This window comes from Dothidotthia symphoricarpi, assembly GCF_010015815.1.
Source record: "Dothidotthia symphoricarpi CBS 119687 unplaced genomic scaffold P153scaffold_1, whole genome shotgun sequence".
In the NCBI taxonomy this organism is placed as follows: Eukaryota; Fungi; Ascomycota; class Dothideomycetes; order Pleosporales; family Dothidotthiaceae; genus Dothidotthia; species Dothidotthia symphoricarpi.
Window position 1 is genome coordinate 69,345 of NW_022985008.1, and position 21,586 is coordinate 90,930.

The window sequence follows — 21,586 nt, forward strand, 5'->3', positions numbered from 1 at the left end:
CTGTTTCTGTTTCTGTTTCGGGGGGAAGATAGGATGGGGTGGGATATAATATAGTAGTAGAAGCACAGTACAACTGTTCTGTAGGTTGGGGGTATAACTGTTTGAGCGCTCGACTAGTTAGTAAGACGGGGGGTCTAGTCTTCTTTCTTATGGCATAGCAAAACAGTTATACAATGATTGCATCTGCAACTACCTCAGAAAGCAATAGTGATAATGCAGGGTAGCCATAAAACTTGCGGATTATTTTAATGTTCAAGGTTATATTGAAAGAGCTTATAGAAGCGTAGGTTAGTTTACATGGAGTAAATAACTCACTGCACAACATCCACAAGCCCAACAATCATCACAGATAGATCAACACATACATATCCCATACAACCCTATACCTTCCCAGTTCCCTCCCAACCCGCCTATCCATCCGCACAACCAGAAATCCATCCTACACCTTACACGTCGAATTTCCCAACGCTGTTATACGCTGAAACGCATGCTCTTTACACGCAGCACCACAAGTAAGAAGAACGCAGTGATACCAAAAGAAAGGCGACTTATAAACTCTAGCTACTCCGCGTACCTATCCAAGCACACGTGTTCGAAAGCTCGGATAGCCCTCGACTTTAAGCATAGGCACGTTTTTAATTTGGTGAGTGGGGTTGAGGAGATTACAGACTTGCAAAATATCAACATTCATTGTACTTTAGGCTTCTTGTGCTGTTTTGCTCTAGTAGGTAGGTTATGAGTTTTGTTACAGGACTGGGGGGGGGGGGGGTTTGGCTGCTTTTGATGGAAGTGTATATTGTGTGGTTCTGAGCGGCGGTTTTGGGTAGATGGTTGAATGGATGGGTGCGCTTTTTATGTACGAGCAAGGTGGTGTATATACAACGGTTGGGAAGATGGGATGGGATGGAGATAGCGAGGCGAGGCGGTGTAGCGGGGAGATAGAGTGTATCTGTGCGTTTCTTGTAATATGCGGTTTGAAACAGATAGTCCAAAGTTATGGGGGGTTTGCGGGTGGTGTGGTGTGCTGTGTGGTGTGCTTGGTTGGGGAGATGGATGGAGTGAGGGTGCGAGGCATGATGTTCTGGGGAATGATGGGTTGTGTATGTAGAAGGGGAAGGAGAAAGGGTGGTGTTGTTTAGGTGAGTGGGAGAGGGGGTGGTAAAAGGGAGGGAAAGTGTGGTGGTTTGTGCTTGTTGATATATATCCTTAATGCTATGAGGGTTTTTTGTGAGATGGCATTCAGTGGCGGTGAGAGTTTATTGAGGAATCAGGATGTGTGCGTGTACTTGTCAGAGGTAAGGATGAAAAAGGGCAGCGGATGATTGCGAAGACAGTGAGCGAAAATGTCATGTGAGAAAAAAGAGGCCAGAAATATACGAAAGAACAAGGAAAATCATGTCACAGTCAAGGCAAAATATGAAGAAATGTCTATTCAATCGGCCATGTGGGTATCGAGCCTATCAAATCCCCGACACTCAGAAGGTAAAAAGTACGCCGCGGTCCAGAAACCATAAGAAGAGAACCATGTCATTGTCTTGCCGACCCCTTCCCAACAGCCAGGATCTAGAAACATATGCCAACCGAATTACAAGCCAATAATCCCCCTAGAACTGACAAGCTAATACCTGTCCGTGTCATGATGTAAACCCTAAGATCGTTACCCATGAAGCAATCAATGCCCTTGTAGAAATAGCAGACTCGAAAACCGTCTGATGTTGTCCGTGCAAGACTTCAACAAACTACTCGAAGCTGGCTGTTTACAAGAAAGCAGCGACGGCGCCAATGACAGCGAGCATACCAACACCCATCTGCGCAGCAGCGCCGGTGGACTCGGGAAGAGTGGGCTTGGTGGAGCTGGGGGCACCGGTACCGGTAGCCTTGGGGGGCGTGTACGAGGTGCCGTTGGAGGGGACGGGGTAGTAGGGAACAACGGGGACGGAGCTGGCGCCGGAGGTACCGGTGCTGGCCCAGACGGGCTTGGAAGCGCTGCCAGCGGGAACGTAAGGCATGGAGGAGCTGCCAGCGGCCATGGAGGAGACGGCCTTGGAGGAGCTACCAGCGGCCATGCTGGATGGCATGTAGACAGCGCCGGAGGACTTGGCGGAAGCGTAGACGGGGACAGTGGTCGTGCAGGGCTCCTCGATGATCAACTTGGTGCTCTTGGTGACGGTGTAGGTCTTCTTGTTCCAGGTGACGGTGGTGGGCTCCGGGCAGTCAGTCTCGTACTTGGAGATGACGGTGGTGGAGTAGCCGACGGGGGTCTCGTAGGTGGGGACCTCGGTGGAGGTGGAGTACGAGTCGTAGACGGGGGTGGACGAGGGGTAGCTGTCGTACATGGCCTCGGATGAGGAGGACGCGTAGTAAGCAGCCTCGGTGGAGGAAGCGTAGTAAGCGGCTTCAGTAGAGGAAGCGTAGTAGGCAGCCTCGGTGGAGGACTCGTAATAGGCAGCCTCCGACTCGTAGGGAGTGGCAACGAGGGCGTTGGCAGCGGCGGCGAAGCCAGCAATGACGGCGAAGGAACGCATCTTGATGTTGGTTGGAGAGGTGGTGGTTGGTGGTGGTGGGTGAGGGTTTGGTAGTGGGATTAGGTTATTAGGTATAGAGAGCGAGTTCGTTGGAAACGAGTGTGATCGGTGATAACCGGTTGATTAAAGAATGTAATTGTTTGGATGATTCGAAAAGCAATGCACTGGGAAAGCAACTTTATAGCAAGAAGACCTCGCAGCAAGACAGAGAAGGCTTAGGGGTTTTTGGAATATTGCCTCCATACATCCGCATCTGGAGTGTCTAACTCTATGGGTGGCGCGCTTGGTGGACATTGGTGGACATGACTTGAAATTACGGTTACGGTGCTAGAGAATCGGTAGCTACCTTAGGCTATGAGCTGGCTAGTGATGATTTGCATTGCCCTATCATAGCTCGAGATGTCCCCGAATGGATTGAGGGTCGAGAAGCCAATTTCCCCTGCCAAGGGGCCCCTACTGTGGTATCAGGCAAAAGTAGTGTATGTGGCAGGGGTAGTACAGCCCGGAAATTGCAGTGCGCTAGGATGAAAGGAGAAGATTCTATACACACAAAAGTTATAAATTATTATGCAAATATTAGTATTTTGTATGCCCTCCTTCAGCAGCAATTACTGCCTCGCATCTACCTTTTATACTATCTATCAGAGTTCTAAGGATTTTAATAGAGATAGACTCCTAGGCTTCCTATACAATACTACAAAGTTAATTATATGTACGCTGCTTTCCTGCAGGTAGATCTAGGTAGTAGAGAGCTATCTAATCCTTTATCTTATTCTACACTGCCTTAATAGGGTTAAGATTAGGAGAGAAGGCAGGCTAGTAAATAGAATAGATACCCCTCTCTCTTAGCTCTTCCTGTGTGTAAGCTGCTGCGTGGCTAGGAGCCCTATCTTGCATAAAAGCAAGGGATAGGTACATGCGTAGCTATCTATAAACTAGAGGAACTATCCTCTTACAGTATCTCTCTTTGTTAATAGACCCCCACTCCTTTTTCTAAAAGAGAGATAGACCTTTAGATACACCTAAGAAGCAGCCCTAGAATATCCACCCTCGCTTCTTGTGTACCTTGTCTACAAGGTAAGTACTCTTTAGCTCCTCCCTAGGCATCTGTGTTACCTAAATCCTTCTGTGTCTCCCTCCTGTAACCCAGGTTTTATTACTCTACAGTATCTGCTACCACTGATCTGGGGTCCAATCCATATGGGCTAGAGCCTACTCTAGGCGAATCTTCTTGTTGGCATTAGAGAGAGGAGGTTTAGCAAGAGCTATCCTGCGTATAAATCCTCTCCCTTAGAGGGCGTAGCGGATAGGATATTCAGAGACTCCCTAATAACTAAAAGGCCCGTAGGCAAGGGCCAGATAGCTTATCTATTAGGTAGTACAGCTCTGGTACACATAGTGTACCAGCTTATTAACCTAAGCTTTAGTAAGTTAAGGTAGGCGGCCAGAACGTCGTTGTAGAGTAGGGGGGTAATAAATAGCATATTAAACTTGTTAATACGTAACACTAAGATAGTTAGCTATCTACTATTGCTTATAGCCAGCGTAAGATAGAGTTTGGCAGTTGCGTCTCTAATTACAGGTAAGATAGCAGTAGCGTAGTGTAGATAGTGTAGATAGTGGCATAGCTAGTTAATAATGCTGGAGAGACACGGTAGCAGCAGGAACACAAGATATAATACAAATTACTATGGTTTAGAATGTATTATTGCCTGGTACAACTATTTAGAAACTCCGGCTTGGCACATGAATTATACCCCTGCCACATACACTACTTTTGCCTGATACCACAGTACAGGCCCAACAGATGATTGATCAAGTGATCGTCTGAAGGCTGACTGGAGAGTGATCCATGCACAGCCCGTACTAACCTTGTCGGTGCGACAGTGTAGTTCACCGCTGCGTGCAAGTCGGCAATGCGACGTGTTGCAAAGATCAGCCTCATCCAAGAGCTATTCTGTTTTGTAGACCCGGCAGTTCCGGCCCACGAAGCATTTGTGAGGAGTTGTCCGACGTGTTTGGTGGATGCTCCATCCCTCAACTCAAGCTTGACGGGTATCGCGACGCGAGCAGAAATTCATTGACAGCCACGATTGGACTAGAGCTGGGCGCCTGGGCCAATAGGGGTAGGGTCCAGCCAAATGCTTTTGCTCACTTCGGGAGAGCTGTTGGCTGAGGTGGAGTGGAGACGAACGGGTTCCTGCGTTCACGACTCCTGGATAGAGCTGGTGTGGGGTTAGCGGGGATGGTTGTCTGTGCACCTTTACATCGTTGTTGTTTGTTTACTCCTCTCACTCGCATATTTTCTCTGCGAAAGAAACAGCAGGAGGCTCTGTAATCGGCATAACACAGATTCATCCTGTTCGTTTGTACAAACGCACAACTCATCATGCAGTAGCTGATCTTCCCGGCGCAGCTGAATCGTGGCGGTCTGACCAAAAAAGACTAAGTCAAGCCCTATCTAATCAGTCTCGGGCCATCAACCGGTGTGCAATTTCGCGTAGATATGCTTTAACGCGCTACATGTCACTGCACAACTCGAATAACACAGGCGTAAGCAGGGGTTTGTTTATCGATTGAAAGTCTATCGCCCTAAGACTTCGCGCAACATTGGACTGAACATGTTCTTCAATTCAGAGTTGCGTGCAATCGCTGCGATGGTCGGCCCGCTCGTCGTTCCGATATGCAGCCGGCGAGTCCGCTATTATCACTCGTCTCCCTGAACACACCTCCACCTCACTCAACAGAAGTTGCTAAATACGTCCCGGTTTCAATGCGCTGCTCGTATTCCTGATAACCTATATTCCGCTAAACTAAAGACCCGTTCGGCATCTACTGCAAGTCTCCGAGGGACCGCCACGTACCAATATTCTCACAGAGTGCTTTACCCATCTCAGTTGGACCTCCGCTGTCAACACCAATTCATGCCTCTATCCAAGGTACAGGCAGGCATACCCAAGGAATGGCCAGACCAAACTGTGTACCTACGAACATCTGCATATTCCAAAAAACTTGATCAACACAAGATGGGAGCACTTGTGTTGTCCGCGACAAACTTACCACCTAGCGAGAAGACTTACAAGACAAGCAGTCCCTACACCAACGTCAAGATCACAGCAGTCTCAAATGCCTCCCATCCTGCCTATGGCCAATACGGTCTCTACGCCAACCAGCATCTACCACCTGATTCCTTTATTCTGCCTTACATGGGCTTTGTTCATGATCAGGCAGATACAGACGTAACCTCTGACTACGATTTATCTTTGGATCGCGACTTGGGCGTTGGTGTTGACGCCTCGAAAATGGGAAACGAGGCAAGATTCATCAACGATTATCGTGGTGTTTCCTCCGGACCCAATGCGGAGTTCCGTGACATCTTCGTGGATACTGGGAATGGCAAGGTGGAAAGGAGAGTAGGGGTATTTGTACTCAGTGCTGGCAAGAGTGGGAAAAGAGCAAAGGGGGTCGGTCGTGGACAGGAAATTCTCGTCAGCTATGGCAAGGGTTTCTGGACGGAGCGCCAGCCGGCTGAGGAGTGATCGTTCCCGATGTCACTCATGGCATGACAAGCCACATCGTGTAGCTTGCATCCTGCAATTTGAACGCTCGGCGATACAAGTGTTTCTCCACATAGATTTGCGCACCATGAGTCTTATCAAACGCTCAGGCGAGTTGATACACGAAACTAGTCGTACTTGGTCTCCTACGCCCTGCTACCTACTGCTAAAGACGGGCCCCGCCGACAAAGAAAATGATGTTAGTGAGTGGCCAAGAGTCCCTGCGCAGAACCATTGATCAATAGACTCAATATTGCGCAGATCAAAGTTCTGCTTCGCTTAGCGTTATTACACCCCCACACAGCTCCAGCGCTGGAACAACTTAATGATACATCGTGCAGACGACGAACCCACACGACCACGACGCTGAGGTCTTTACAGCACATCACAGTTTAGCCACGTGCAGTAGTAAGACAAGTGATGGGAGGTCTGGCCTCCGATCTTGTCGCTTCAGAGTCAAGCCACGGTGTGAGGCGTCATGCGGAGGTGTGGGGAATGTCGCGAATGTCGCGAAAGTTGGCCTGTCACTAGGAAGCCAAGTGACGTCGCCCCTCCACTCTGGGCTCAGTTGAGAATTCTAACGTGGCAGAGACATGATGTGCCTGTTTCAGCTGGGCGTCATTCCCTGTTGAGACCACATAGTATATTGCCCTGCTGATGGGATTCTTGAGATTTGGCGATTCAGACGTGGAAGTCTCGCTCACGGAAATAATTTATTTCCCTTAAAGCCTGCTACAAGAGGGATCTGATCCATGGGCAGTTGCACACATGCAGGTACGGTGCACAAAAGATTTTCAGGGTCAAGCGTTTTGTTTAGTATGTAGGGGGATCAGGATCGCGATTCTGCACCGATGCCTGCCTCCCTGTGACGTATGGAGCTTCACTCGGTCAGCCCAAACAAGCTTTCTTTGTCCAATCAACGTGCATACACACCTAAATCCTGGTCAGCCTACCGGTTTGCAAACCTCAAAGGCGTCCGAGCACAGAGACTGGCGGTCTCAGCCGCGCGCAGCCACAACACTCTTCACGGTTCCACGTCATGGCCCAATTTCCAGATTTAATTGACATATGGTACTTAGAAGCGCCCGTTCCTGGGCTATTGACTTACCATCTCCTTACTTCTCGGCAAACAAACTGACCAACACTATTCGAAACTATCCCACCCAACGGCTTGCGCGTCTTTACATCAATACGACGACCGTATCCCACCTTTATCGGATCACTCCACCGAGTTGACGCACCACCTCCAACTTGTGCCGACTCCACAACGCCACACTTCTAGAGCTCCTTGGAAGCCAAGCCCGACAATTCACTGTTTATATTGCTACCGTCCCCGCTTCAAACAATTTCTCATACCACATCTTATAAACCCCACAACCAAATCCCCAACATACTTCGTTCAGATACTATCAACGTCAATCTACAATGGCTCCTATGACAAGACCTGCTTTGAGTAGGGTAAGCAATACCAACAGTTGTTCCTTGGAAACTTGACTAACGTGATCACCAGAACGAGTCGATGCAAAAGTACATGTTGCTATCAGCCCAGAAGGAAGCCCTACAACGGCGAATGTCTCTTCAAATCCCTTCCAACGAACCCATGACGAGTTCCTCGCCAGAATTCCAGTCCTTGTCGTCGTCACCAACCGATTCTCTGAAATTCACTACGCCATTTCCTGCTTCCGAGCCTGTTCCCATGAGGATAGGCATGTCGTCTCGTCACAGCATCGACGACATACATACCGAAGAGTCCCACAAGCTTTTTGAAATCAACCAGCAAATAGTAGCTACTCTGACCGAGTTGCTGAACACCCAATCTGTTCGCTCCGATGACAAGCACCGAGCGTGGATCCAAGAACGGCTCATGGAGGCCGAGCACCAGAGCCGCCGGCAACGACGTCGCCATGGATCCAACAGCGAGAGGGACTTTGCGTCTTCCATTGCGCAGCACCTGGAGCTCAACCTCCATACTGCAAAAACTTGGGCTTGAGTTGGACGCTTCAGCTTTGCTTCTGATGGCTTGTCAAACGATTCGCTGTCGCTTGTTTTCTATCCACTAATTGCATGGAGAGTTGTGTGCGAGGTCATGTTGTTATGAGATCACGTCTCCTCTTATTTTGGCGCAGGGTTGGATATGGCGTAACGGTTGCTTCTGAGATGAAGTGCTCAGATCAGAAATTATTCACCTAATGCATGCATGCCTCACCGTTGAGCGTAATGTTTGTGCTGGACAGGTGATCCCTTCCGCACTTGTAGAGCCTCTAATCGAAACTTGATCTTTACTTCTTTTTACTCGCCCGGGTCAAGGAGTCGAGATAACAGCTGCACCCTGAACTTAGCTAGGCAATTACTTTGGTCTCTGACCTTCCTTATCTGTCCCAGCGTTCTCGCAAGAGACATGTTTGGTACCTTTGATTGTGAGAGCGGCGTAGCATGTTTTAGCACGTCCGCCCGTTCCACGACCCTTGTCGCTTAGCACATGTCGACTTCGCACGCAAGCGCAGGGAAGTGTTTTCTGAAATCACAATGATTTCAGTCCAGATCCTTCGCCCCACACTGTACACGACTCACGCATGGCAAAATCTTGAACTAAGAGCTCTCAAAATAAACCAGCAATCAAACACCTCCAACTCCATTCTCGGCGGACGCCGTAGACTAAATGCACTATCTTCAGTATACCTAAAATGCTCCGATAACCAACGCGACACAAAGAGTTCAGACATCGAACACGACATACATCGCCGATGTTCCGTCGAAATGACATCATACTACCTACACTTCAACGCAGCGCATTCAACAGAAGTCGGCGCGACAACTTCATGCTCTCGAATACGAACACATCGAGCCAGACAAATTCGACCGCTCAAAGAAGATGATTGATGTTACCAATTCAACCCCGCATGTAGTCAGTGATCGACCCACGCCCCTCTTTTCGACATTCAACGCCGTGGAGCCCCCTCTCATGGACACAATGCGGGTGAGCGCAAAACGCACAAGCTGAGTGTTGGACACATGCAGGGTTCTGTATGGAGCCAGAGCTCAACTGTGCCTCCAAGGATGCCTCGGTGAGGCATTTGGGTGCGGTCGGTACGGAATGATGAGGAAGAGAAGGACTGGGCACCCGGTGCTGCCGAAGAACGTACAACTAACAGCGTGATGCGAGGAAACATAACATGCAACATCGGTTTCGTTACTTCACGAACCGACGTCTAAATTGACTTCCAACTAACGGGTCATCCCACAAGATCACGCTTCTCGGGTCGGCTTTGCAAACCGGGGCCACTGCATTTCGCAATCGGCTCTGCGGGGTGCATTAATATCAGACTCCTGTACCCCGCGCCATATCCTTGCGAGATACTTCCGAATCAAACGCGTTGGTATGGTCCTATCCTCTCACGCATATTCAGCATCCCAGTTCCATCCTGGCCTGTTCATCAAGGGCCTTGCGCCGACAGACTGTGTACACGCGAATGAACCGGGGAGTTTCGATCGCGCGGCAGATCTTACTTTATATTCGGGCCGTGGACACACAAGGGTACCGAGGGCTCAACAAGTCTTTCGACCCCGGCAAGAGCCTTTGTCGCAATCGTGACTAGAGAATGGCATGATGGTCTCCAGTTCGCTCGGGTCTGGATCTTTCTCGGTCTTGCGAAGGAAGAAGACGCGTGTTACGATCCCCTCGCTTTACCTGGTACCAACTGGTCACACAGACTCGGCATATCAGCTTGATAGACTCTGCACGATTGGCGACTCTATGCGGCCTTCTCTATCCGATCCTATCGCGGTCGACAACTGGCTGTCTTGCATGAAATCTTGGACAAACCTCGTAACACGTAGACGTTGGTGACCGGTGATAAGTTCATTCGTCCGGCTTGCCACTATCTTGTGTCCAGGTTTTGATGGATGTGTTGGCTCTTGGTGTAGGGCAGTGCTCAGCCCTGTCATGAACGGTAGTTCTTTCGCCGGAACAAGAAGGGGGTGTTAGAAACAAGCTTTTCGATCGCTAACAGCTGCTCTCGTGTAAAACTACCTACGGAGATAAATGGCTCGCGCTTATGCATTGGTCGTACGAGTGCTAGAATGCTGAGGAGTATGCATCTTGAAGCCAGTAAGACGAAGTGCATACTCTCAACTACAAACAGAACAATATATATCTTGCTAATTCTTGTATCACACTCAGTCAATTCCGTGTGGATGTAGACGGTTAAATGTTATGGACAAAGCTTGAAGGTAGTATGCGACGACGCGAAGTCTTGAGATAATCATGCAAAAACCAACGTCCACGTAGGTCAGCTTCTGTTTTTTAAATGTCTGCAAAATACAATCCTAATTGCTGCAACACGTTGCAAGTCACTTGACATCGTCGGAAGACATGTCTTTCAAGCTCAATTCCAAGTCCATACGGAACACCTTACAATGTGTATAAGGAAGTATTGACTCGTTGATTCCGATCCGTAGCTCAAATACAATTTGTAGGTACGTGTGGGCGCTGAGATTAGGGGTAACATGCACGAAATCTGTGGGAAAAGGTATGAGCGATTAACGGGTTTGGGGGACATGGTTTCGAGAGATGTATAGACGCATTTTGAATTGTGATGTTAGAATTTAAGAAACTGTTGGTTTCAGAAGATATGCGTGGGCAAGATGAACTGCTTCTTTCTGCTCAAAACTTTCACCAGATCTTTTTGGTGTTGCAGGAAAAGCTGGATAGGTTCGATATTGTAATGGTGTAGCGGGCCAGTTTACGGCCATGTGAACGTGTATACAAGCGCCAAAAAGGTGCGCTTGGAATGGTAGCTAGACATAGTACACATCAAGGCTGGCGACAAGAGAGATGCATAGGATATGAAGGCAACGCGTGCATAACTACTATGTACAGTTGGGCCCTGTGCAACATGGTGGTCTTCTTTGTAGATGTTCTGCGCCTCGAGTTATGTGTATCGCAACGCCTAGGTTCAACTGCTTTGAAACATGAGGACCAGATAGCCTACGGCATCATCTTTGGACGTAATCTTCGGGTAGTGCAAATCGTCTTGCGTATGTTTTCGAGATGCGCGTGGAGGTTAAGCTTCCCTTCGCCTCGCGTTTTGCTCTAGAAACCTTAGAATGTGATAGAACTGGATACTGTTGAAGTGTATTTGTATGCTCTACACAGTTCGATCTTGACGAGTCGATGAGTCATTTTCGCACGTCCAACAGAGACAGAGTCGAAAGTTTAAAGTCTTTGAGAGCTAGCAAGTGAACTTGATTAATTCTGACTGAGCGTATATTATGAGTGAGAGAAGAAAGTAGCGGATGTAAGCGTTGAGATGTCTAAGTTGGGCAGCTGCGGAGACTTGTTACGCGCCTACCTCACCATCTGGGTTCCCCAGCCTCGCTTCAGCACCATCCCCAACCACCTCATCCGCGGCTAGATCGGCGCCTTCGTTCTAGTGTCGCATAACTATGCCTGATGATATAATTGTCCAAAAATTATGTGTTCCGTCCCAGGTAATACCGTGTCCGACTTGCCATCAGCTTGATGATGCGGCTTCTTCGCTTCTCGCTCGGCAGCCTGAACAGTTCAAGCTTCGTCCCGTAGAGCTTATCTCTGGTCAAACCCTATATGAGCCGGCAGACGATGCCGATGGAATAGACATATGCGTTGGAGAGCAACTCATCGAGAGTTCGAAGAACTGCACAACATGTAGAACTCTAGTAACCGCCATCACGCAAAGACTTCCGGGGCAGTCTCCTGACCCTCCCTTCACCTGGGCGTCTGCCAGAATCTGGCTATTCGGCCCTATGTGTTCTGCAGGGTGCTTTACCCTGCTCTCTCCTGATGTAAGTTTGCAAAGCTGTGCCAAGGCGGCCTTGGAATTTACTGGCTGTAGGTCGAAAGCGACGATGAGGACAACTTGTACGAACTGCGCCTCGTTCCTTCATCACTTGCGAAATCATCAACTGATGGAATCTCACTGGTTGATCTTGATATGATTCGAGGCTGGGTGGAATTATGCGATACGCAGCACAAAGAACAATGCTACTCGTTATCGAACAATCAAAAACGCTGGGCTATCAACTTCCGAATGATAAACGTAGTGGAGGCTTGCTTAGTCCCTTTCACGGATGACGACATCGTACCCCGATATATAGCGCTGAGCTATGTCTGGGGCAGGGCTGAAACACTTCTCTGCACGAAAGCAAATTACAGAGACTTAACAACCCCAGGGAGTCTTAACAAGGCACATTTCTCCTCTAAATTAGCACGAACAATCAGCGACGCCATGGTGTTGACAAAGGGGCTTGGGTTGAGATACCTGTGGGCCGACATGCTTTGTATAACTCAAGATGATCCGTCCGACAAAGTTATCCAGCTCCCCAACATGGCAGCGATATACGGGGATTCATACCTCAACATCTTCGCGGTCGATGGAGCCGATTCTCAAAGCGGTATTCGAGGGATCAGCGATGGGCTGCCTCGCACATTTCAACCTGCTTTGCTGCGTTTGAGTGACCATCTCAGCTTCGCCATCAGGCCCGCGTCGGAGACAACCCGAGAGAAGCTTTGGCACACACGTGCCTGGACAATGCAAGAGCGTGCTTTATCGCATCGAAGTCTGATTTTCCTTGACCAAGCGGTGAGCTGGAGTTGTATGCGGTCCTCTTTTGACGAAATAACATACATTCCAGGGGTGAGTGAAAGCGACGCAACGTGCTACATGTGCCAGGCGGGAAGCTCTGAGGATATCTGCTACGTCAGGAAAACGAAGTACCCTTTTCTTGATAATTACCTCGACCTCGTTCGAATGCTTACAGAGCGCTCGTTGTCATATCCTGAGGATATCCTCAATGCATTCGCGGGGATCCTTACTGAGCTATCTGGTTCATTCCCTCACGGTTTCTACCAAGGCATCCCAGAGTTTTACTTTGATCTCGCGATTTTGTGGTGTAGATATGAGTATGACGAAGTTCGGCGAGCACGCCGTATAACTCGTCGATGCCCAATACCAGGCAAACGGTGGGCATCAAGCAAGTTCGCAAGTTGGTCATGGGCTGGATGGGAAAACTGCCGCGTGGGGTGGTCGACAAATCTTGAGGACTCGCTTGAGGATGCATACAAAGTGGTTCCTATCTTTCCTGTAATAGAATGGGGAAAGACAGATGGTCATCGTGATCTGGGGTTCATCAGGAACGATTTCCATCACTATTGCGAGGCAGCAAAATCATACCCTAACTCGGAGCTGACGAAGGGCTGGGAGAAAGTGTACGAAGCGCCAGATCCAGAATCTACTGAGGATGACAATTTCCACTTCGAACACTCCAGTGTTCCAGATCGAAAGTTCCGTACTCCACTCCCTGTCGAACAAAGTTCCTCAGAGCTACCTACGTTGGACCTGCAGTCAATGTACCTAGTTATTAGCGGCAAGGTCTGTAGCTTCTCCTTCCGTGAAGAAGAGTATGAGTCTTTGTTATTCCATTCGTCAGCATTAGGGTCTCTGTATTCAACAGATGAAGTATGGTCGGGCATTATTTACGACATCCAAAGTCCCACCTCATCCATCGATCTTGAGCCACTCGCATGTCAGGTTCTCGCCATTAGCACTGGATCACTGGAACTGGGAGCTTCGCGACCGGACAAGAGAAAATATCTCATGAGCGCTGAGCAAGACTTTCCAGAGTTGAGTCTCGTACCACACCTCAAAGAAGCCAGAGTATACGAATTTTACAACGTCCTGTGGCTAGCCTGGGAGGATGGGATTGCGTATCGACGCGGCATTGGACGAGTGTGGAAGCCAGTGTGGGAGGGACAGAAGTTGATAGAGATGAAGATTACGCTTGGCTGATGTGGTAACTGAAAGCGGAGCAGAGACTCAATGGGCATATACTACCAAGTGCGAGATTGCATCTTTCAACTTTTTCACATAGTCTGACACTAGCGTCAAGCCTACAAGATGTGCGGTGTTGAATCACCACTGAAGTACTTGTTTGAGAGGGCGAAAGGGTTGCAAACAGAGTAAAGGTTATTACAACCCCAAGACCAAACACTGTCGGCATACAACAGCTGATCTTCTTGTCTAGTGTTCCTACCGAGACCTCTGTCAAATTATGCAATTACGTCATTTTGTCTCTTTTCGGCATTATTGATCTATCATGCGTCAAGCCCAGCGCCACATGTTCCCTTTTGCTGCATGATAACGACAAAGCCTGCCACACGGATTTCTTCAGTTTGGGTTCAGCCTGAACCATGTGTCCGTAACACATGCTGTTAACTTGCGTCCCCCACGCTGCAAGCTGGACATAGAGAACACTCCTGTGGAACATTGTTCCTGTTCGGCGAAAGATTAAGTGTCGAACCAACACTTAACGAGTTCTTATAGAGTAAAGAGCCAGACCAACTGCAAACTTCAGCCTTGCCGGCTTTTAAGTTTGTGTGGCTGAACTAGCTGAGTTTCTGCAAGCATTTGTGCTACAAGGTTGGTATTCTGGAGCCCATCTAGACACTTCGTGTCCCGATAGTGGCTTTCTATGGCTTGCAGTTTGCCAATAGCTTCGCATGAAGCTTCGACTGTTCTTTGCAGATTGACGGAACTGCTTTCTACTTGTGGTAAGCTGTTCAGCTTTCCATGCAATAGTCTGAACTCGACGACCAAGGCTGAAACTCAGCCTTCCACCCAAGAGCTATTAAGGGACACGGACTTCACGTATGCCTGCTACCCGAGAAGACTTATATCCTTCGCAGCTCTCGTTAATTGATCTGCAAGATTTTCCAGTTTCCGTATCGAAATGGCTAACTCAATGTACAGAAAGCCGCCCGATCTGCCTCTTTCGGTACGGCCCCCTTCTTACACGGCAGAAATTCCTGTCATCAGGACTTCCAGATCGGATATGTTCAGGAATGCGGGCCAGCGTGGTGGTTCAGCCTCTGCCAGCATATCTAGAGATACATCAACAAAGGTTCATTCCAAAACCACGCTCCCTAGCCCGCGCGACCATCAAGAAACGAACTTCGAGGACACGCAACTGCAAGTTTGCGACGACTGCAAACTCGAAAAGTCGCCGATATGGGATTGCTCATATTGCGGCATGAGTTTCTGCGACCAGTGTTGGGACGAGCAGGGTCCACACCAGTCAGGTCGGACCGGCCCTGATGGGTTACCACACGAGAAAGCAAACCCGACAATCGTGAAGAGATTGAAGAATATCTTGACACCACCTCAGGCTCACGGCGAACAGCAGACACTTCATGTAGAAGACGAAGATACGACGTGGTTTGGATTAGCCCGGGACAACCAAAATCGCCCCATCTTCCAAGACTATGGTCGTTATTCTGCCATCATGGCAGATAGCAATTCTGGCGAGTATAAGCTTCGGTACCCTCAGCTGGTGTCTTTTATTGGCCAAACTGGTGCGGGGAAAAGTACACTTATCAAGATGCTCATTGATCAACAAGAGAGAAAACACCGCCCTAGCGATTGGAATTTCCCCTCGCCAGTTGCAGGGTCGTTATCCAACGGTAGTGTACCAACATCCGGTGACGTTCACCTGTACAGCGATCCCAGTACATATGCTGCGGAGTATCCCATGCTCTATGCCGACTGTGAGGGTTTGGAGGGCGGCGAAAGTATTCCGATGGCGATGCAGTATCGCAATAGTGCATCGACTCCATCAAAAGAGAAAGGGAAAGACAATCACCCAGTCAGGGAGCATCGCAAACGTCGGAGGGTGACCAAAAGTCTTCATTCCAGACAAATAGACATCAAGTGGGCAAACTCTCCGGACAAACTGAAACGGCAGTATGCCGTTACCGAACTCTACCCCCGTCTACTATACACGTTCTCCGACGTAATCGTGTTTGTCCTGCGCAACCCAAAGTACGTACAAATTTCAGTTGACGTTGCCTTTAGATGTACAGGCAATATGCTGCTGTAACAGATGCTACGGTTTCTATGGGCAGCCCAAGAGTCATTCAACCAATAACGAATAGAAGCGAGGAGATCTTCCGTCAAAAAGCTCCACGCAATCATTCCAACAATTTTGTAAATATGCTGACTCGATTGCCTTAGAACGTTTGAGTCCACAGTCCTATCGTTACTGATTACTTGGGCATCGTCTTCGATTGAGAAGTCGCTCAATCAACCCACACTTCCACATGCTGTGATAGCACTCAACGCAACAGACACAAAGGTAGATCAACAGGAGTGGGATCCTGAACACGCGACGAAACTGCTTATGTCTAATGTTTCAGACGCTGTCAACCGAAATCCGACCTATTGCGAGCTAAGAGAGTACTGGACTAACCAAGGCAAACCCATTCGGACAATGGAAGACCTTTTGAAGTGTTACTATTCCTCCGTTACGGTAGTAAGAATTCCTGGAGAAGGCCGTTATATGATGATCGACGAACAAGTCAAGAAACTCCACGACGTAGTCAGCAAACGGTGCACCGAATCCTTCAATGCTAAACGCAAGTCCCGGATGCTTTCCAACTCAGATGCCCTCAACGTCTATCTGCAATGTGCATTTGACCACTTTGCCCAGGATCTTCATACTCCTTTCAACTTCATGGACATCTCATTCAAGATTAACCCTATACCTCTGGATTTTGGTGGTAATATCCTCAAACTAGCCGTTGCTATGAAGAGTCAATACAACGATCCCACGAGAATCTTCCAGGAACTGAGCTTTATGGTTTCTTCTTGTATACTGCTCGACATTGCCCGTCAGAGCTTAAAAGGTATGTATTCTTCACGTTGGTACACGTTCGAGCTCTTAGTATTACTCGACCACTACTAACTTTAGCTAACACCTATTCCGCAGGACCTACGGAACAGCTTCTGAAAAAGCAATACCTGTACCATTGCGATAGCGCACTCGATGACTTTTGTGCGATCTTTTGGCCATGCACGTTCCGAAACAAACGTGATGATAGATGTGTCAACTTCAAGGAACGTCACACGAAAGGACATCAAAACCAACGCGGAAACATCATTGGTACCGGTCCTTATGAATCAGGATTCACGTTTAACAACTTCGCAGACAGCTGGCTTCGTTATCTCCTCGACTCCCTATCTGGTTTTCAGAAAGATCTTAGTTCCAAGTTGATAACGTCTAAGTCAGCTGATGAAATAGTTATCACCACTAAGCTCCACCATGCCAACGTAAACAACTTCTATCACCACGTAGGTGGTGCTCAAAAGTTTGTTAGCCATACAACCTGCTTTTGCTGTTTGAGAGAGTTGGCTGAACACCCACTCCCTTGCGGGCATGTGCTCTGCGCACCCTGTATCAAGGGTTATGGCAAACCCCATAGTGAGCTTTCGGGCTCATACACAATTGCTTTCTGTCCTCTTCATGAGTACGACACTGTTTTCCCCGCCCCTTGGGAGATCTACTTTAAGCCGCCGCTTGCAGGTGTGCGTGTCTTGTCTCTGGATGGGTAAGTGTATATGTTGAGCAAATTCCAGCCCCTCGCTGATAGTTGTAGGGGCGGCATGAGAGGCATCGTCATTCTTGAAGTGCTTCGGCAAGTTCAGGAGGAACTCGGTGGTCGTATTCCAATCCAAGACTTCTTTGATCTTGTTGTGGGCACCAGGTCAGTAACTCCAACTCACTCTAATGTTGACGTCGTGTCAGATATTCGAAGGACAAATTTAGACTAACCTCAACTATAGTACTGGAGGTATCCTAGCACTTGGCCTTGGGATCAAGAACTGGTCAGTGAACCACTGCATAAGCCTTTTTCTAAGGCTAGTAGAGAAGGCATTCACTCCCAAATTCCTTGGTGGTGTGAGTTTCGGTACTACAAAGTTCCGTACTCAGCCTCTCGAGGAAGCGTTGAGTGAGTGTTTCGGTGACGAAGCCATTTTTGGCGGTGTACCCGAGGCATCTGTTGGCTGCGCACGTAAAGTTGCTGTGACCGCCGCTACCGACACTGGTGAGCAGGCTGTGATTTTCACGAATTACAACCGAGTGGATGATGAACAAAGTAGGCCTCACACTGTGTTCCATGGGTTGCTTTTGCTAATCCTCTTCAAGTTGGCTATCAGTTGGTTCGACCTGATGATCCAAAAAACGACCTCATGATACGAGAAGCGTGAGTTCCTACGGAAAGGTAGTCACTACGAGCATGGTTTAGCTGACTTTGAATTAGTGCTCGGGCAACCTCAGCTGCACCGACGTTTTTCAAACCCTTTAGAAATACACGTACCATGGAGGGCTTCTTGGATGGGGCGGTATTTCACAATAACCCAGTAAGGATAGCCAACTATGAGAGCAAGCTTCTTTGGCCTGAAGCCGAAGAACGTCATCCCGACATTCTGCTCTCGATAGGTACCGGCCGACATGAAGACGATACCGATGGCTTCCTCCATGGTACAAGATCCGATCGTAGACGCTTGCAAGTTCGCGATCAGACCAAGCCCACTACGCAGGATAGGCGCTTCATACCTGGGCTAAGAGCTTTCAATGAGGTTGAGGGCTGGCTCAATATCTTCAAGAAGCGCGTTGAGAGTGTTCTGGACGCTGAGCTGACATGGAAGGAGTTCCGTAAAGATGTTGTTGGAACGTCCTCCCCTGTCGCAGCTGAAAGATACATACGCATCAACCCGACGACGAAGTCTCGCACTCCTAAGATGGATGACAAGACGCAGATTCACATCTTACGAAATGAGATCAAGTCTGATCTACGCACACGTGGCATGCAGATGAATATTGAGAAGATTGCGCATAGGCTTGTTGCCAGTTCATTCTATTTCGAGAAGTCTGGTCCATCGAGAGACGCTGGAGATCACATCATCATACAAGGTGAGTATAAAACACATTAACGTAAGTCTACAAGCTAACATACCTCAGGCACTCTCCAATGCAGATTCGCCGCTGGTTCTGACAATCTACGCAACTTGGGTGACTACATACGCAAACACCAGCGGCCACACTTCCAGCCCTTCTTCCAGGTACAAGAAGTCAAGCACAACCAAAGTGCTCAAAAGATCTACATCACAGCTCATATCGTTCATGAGATGATCGACAGGGGGCTTTTCCACCTGGATTCCATTGTCATGCCCGTGACTTCAGAGGCGTCGTTGTTATCAATAGACTTACACCTGACCGACGATCGAAGAAAGCGACACGTGTGTTATGGGTTTCCTATCAGTGGCTTTCCACGAAGTCTGGCTGACGGCGAGCCCCTGAAGAGAACCGGTAAGCTTTTCTTCCCCAATCCCTCACGAGACTGACTGATCATGATAGCCTCAATCACTTCACCGAATCCTGAGCGTCCAAAGATAGCTAACAAAAGGCACTCCCTCCGTGAGAAACTCAACGCAAAGAGTCGTATCTCGTTAGATCGCCCAGTTAGTGACAGCAACATCACCTACGCGCTACACAACGAGGCTACCACCGCACAGAACAATAGTCTTGGTGTTGTCTTACCTGAGACGCCCGAAGATATAACAGACTGGGCCCGACGCCGTATCGAGACAAGTCGTTGCCCTCCTAAGCCAGTGCAGGTATCAGTAGATTATGAGGTGCGCCGCATTCCGCAGCCGTTTCCGGATGAGCAGCTGCACGAAGTCGATGCTGGACCTGCATTGCCGCTTGATGAGGATGATGAGGCACTTGTGTACGCCTTTACGCTAAGTCAGAAAGACGATATCCTTCCAGTACCGAGAACTATGAGTGAGACCGACGCGGATTTGGCGCGGGCCTTGGAGCGCAGTCAACATGACATGCGTCCGTCGCCAAGAAGGACGACCACAGGAACTGATGAGGATGAGTTGGCCAAGGTGTTGTCGTTGTCTTTGCATGTTCGCTGAGTGCGTGGAGTATGAGAGGTTTCTTCTCCCGGAATCGGATTGTCAATGTCTCTCTCTTTTCTTGATGCATGATGAATCAATACACAAATTCCAGAGCAAAATATCGTCAGCGACGCTGAAACCATCCAGGTTCGCATTCGTCGGTCTTTACATTCATCCATATTTTCCTTCATCCAACAATTCAAACAGAACAACCTTGTCTACCTATTAGCCAGGGCACACTCTTCATCGCATCTGAAGTCACCTCTAAATCCCGTCGTACCTGTTACTGTCACATTCCAAGGCTTGCAGGTTTCGCAGCCATTTCAATCCTCATGGGATAAATGCAAGCGTCCCCACATTACTCAATCAAATCTTCTCAACCAAGTCCATCCACACTATATTGAACTCCAGTGACCGCGTCTCAGTAAGCTGCCAGCCTAAAACTGACCTTCGCGATCCACTCCAGCACAACTGATACCGCATTCTTACATTACGCCCCCAGCGGCTTTGCGTTGCAGAAGACATCTGTAAACGCAAGAGCAGAAGCGGAACAAATGACTACAAATCTTTATAAAACTCAGAACTAAAGACTTACACTTAGATACCAAACTTCCTCGTTAAACTCGGCATCTCAGACGGAAGCTTTCCGTGAATCCCTCCAGACCGCGGAACACTACCCCGCGTCCGAGGAACCATCAAGGTACAAGCCGAGAGGTGGAGATATACTCTACCAAATACATTACCCTGAATTTTGAGATTGAATCTATCCCTCGAGCGATCATGGCAGCCACAAAAGTAGCTCTAATAACAGCCAGTTCGGCGGGCCTAGGCGCCCAAATCGCGCGCGTCTTCGCGCCAGATTTCCGAGTCGTACGTGTGCCACAGCTCGAACCTCACACTCCTTTGAAGTATCAATATGACAAACCTCATCCACTAACACGCCCCAGGTCATAAACTACTCCTCGAACTCAGAGCGTGCGCAATCCCTCCTCAAAGAGCTGTTCTCCCTGCCAGGCAGCTCCTCCCAAGCAAGCCCACGCATCCACGTCATCCAAGCCGACATGTCCTCGAAGCCATCCGTAGAGAATCTCGTCAAAGAAACGCTCAGCGTAATGGGCCGCCTGGACGTTGTCGTGTCGAACGCAGGCTGGACGCGCATGACGACCTTCACGGACATCGAGCAGCAGGTCAACGAGGAGGATTGGGATAGATGCTTCGTCATGAACGTCAAGACACACCTGTGGCTTGCGTACGCGGCGAAAGACGCGCTGGCCGAAACAGAGGGGACGTTTATTTCTACGGCGAGTGTGGCGGGCGTCAAGCCGTCGGGGTCCAGCGTGCCGTATGCGGTTACCAAGGCGGCGCAGATTCATCTCATGAAGAGTTTGGCTGTTATACTCGCGCCGAAGATTAGGGTGAATGCTGTGAGTCCCGGGTTGATGCTGACGGAGTGGGGGCTCAAGTTTCCTGAGGCGAAGAGGAACGCGGCGGTTAATAATACCAAGTTGAAGAGGTTGGCGACGGTGGAGGATGTTGCGGATCAGGTTAGGACGTTGGCGTTGAGTCGAAGTATTACTGGGCAGAATATCTCTATTGATGGGGGGTCGTCGTTGTAGGGTGAATGAGAGACGCATGCCCGTCCGGGGAAGGGGTTGAATATTAGTTAGAAATCAACCCAAAACTTCTGTTCTATCAAAATAGCTATGATACAACATCTTGTCTTCTG

At 48.9% G+C, this 21,586-nt stretch overlaps 6 protein-coding genes across 6 annotated transcripts; 5 read left to right on the forward strand and 1 right to left on the reverse strand.

Moving 5' to 3' along the window:
- Positions 1-1,420: 1,420 nt before the first annotated feature.
- Positions 1,421-2,909, reverse strand: P153DRAFT_362140 (uncharacterized protein). Its single transcript, XM_033667067.1, has one exon. It carries the CDS (start codon positions 2,523-2,525, stop codon positions 1,758-1,760), a length of 768 nt encoding a protein of 255 aa, XP_033528760.1. The 5' UTR covers positions 2,526-2,909; the 3' UTR covers positions 1,421-1,757.
- A 2,540-nt stretch (positions 2,910-5,449) lies between these two features.
- On the forward strand, positions 5,450-6,064 carry P153DRAFT_427083 (uncharacterized protein; the record flags this gene model as incomplete). The annotated part of the gene is made up of 1 exon (XM_033672643.1): positions 5,450-6,064. The coding sequence occupies one exon, from the start codon at positions 5,450-5,452 to the stop codon at positions 6,062-6,064; it is 615 nt and encodes a 204-aa protein (XP_033528761.1).
- A 1,443-nt stretch (positions 6,065-7,507) lies between these two features.
- P153DRAFT_371768 (uncharacterized protein) lies at positions 7,508-8,072 on the forward strand (the record flags this gene model as incomplete). Its single annotated transcript, XM_033669339.1, has 2 exons — positions 7,508-7,540; positions 7,593-8,072. The coding sequence occupies 2 exons, from the start codon at positions 7,508-7,510 to the stop codon at positions 8,070-8,072; spliced, it is 513 nt and encodes a 170-aa protein (XP_033528762.1).
- Positions 8,073-11,474: 3,402 nt separating this feature from the next.
- Positions 11,475-14,108, forward strand: P153DRAFT_304627 (HET-domain-containing protein). Its single transcript, XM_033664571.1, has 2 exons — positions 11,475-11,905; positions 11,956-14,108. The coding sequence occupies exons 1-2, from the start codon at positions 11,528-11,530 to the stop codon at positions 13,906-13,908; spliced, it is 2,331 nt and encodes a 776-aa protein (XP_033528763.1). The 5' UTR covers positions 11,475-11,527; the 3' UTR covers positions 13,909-14,108.
- A 740-nt stretch (positions 14,109-14,848) lies between these two features.
- Positions 14,849-19,878, forward strand: P153DRAFT_402048 (uncharacterized protein; the record flags this gene model as incomplete). The annotated part of the gene is made up of 9 exons (XM_033671963.1): positions 14,849-15,936; positions 16,129-16,799; positions 16,883-17,501; positions 17,550-17,657; positions 17,737-18,050; positions 18,101-18,158; positions 18,216-18,868; positions 18,917-19,264; positions 19,313-19,878. The coding sequence occupies 9 exons, from the start codon at positions 14,849-14,851 to the stop codon at positions 19,876-19,878; spliced, it is 4,425 nt and encodes a 1,474-aa protein (XP_033528764.1).
- A 479-nt stretch (positions 19,879-20,357) lies between these two features.
- Positions 20,358-21,564, forward strand: P153DRAFT_362146 (oxidoreductase ucpA). The gene is made up of 2 exons (XM_033667068.1): positions 20,358-20,730; positions 20,808-21,564. The coding sequence occupies exons 1-2, from the start codon at positions 20,641-20,643 to the stop codon at positions 21,474-21,476; spliced, it is 759 nt and encodes a 252-aa protein (XP_033528765.1). The 5' UTR covers positions 20,358-20,640; the 3' UTR covers positions 21,477-21,564.
- Positions 21,565-21,586: the final 22 nt, after the last annotated feature.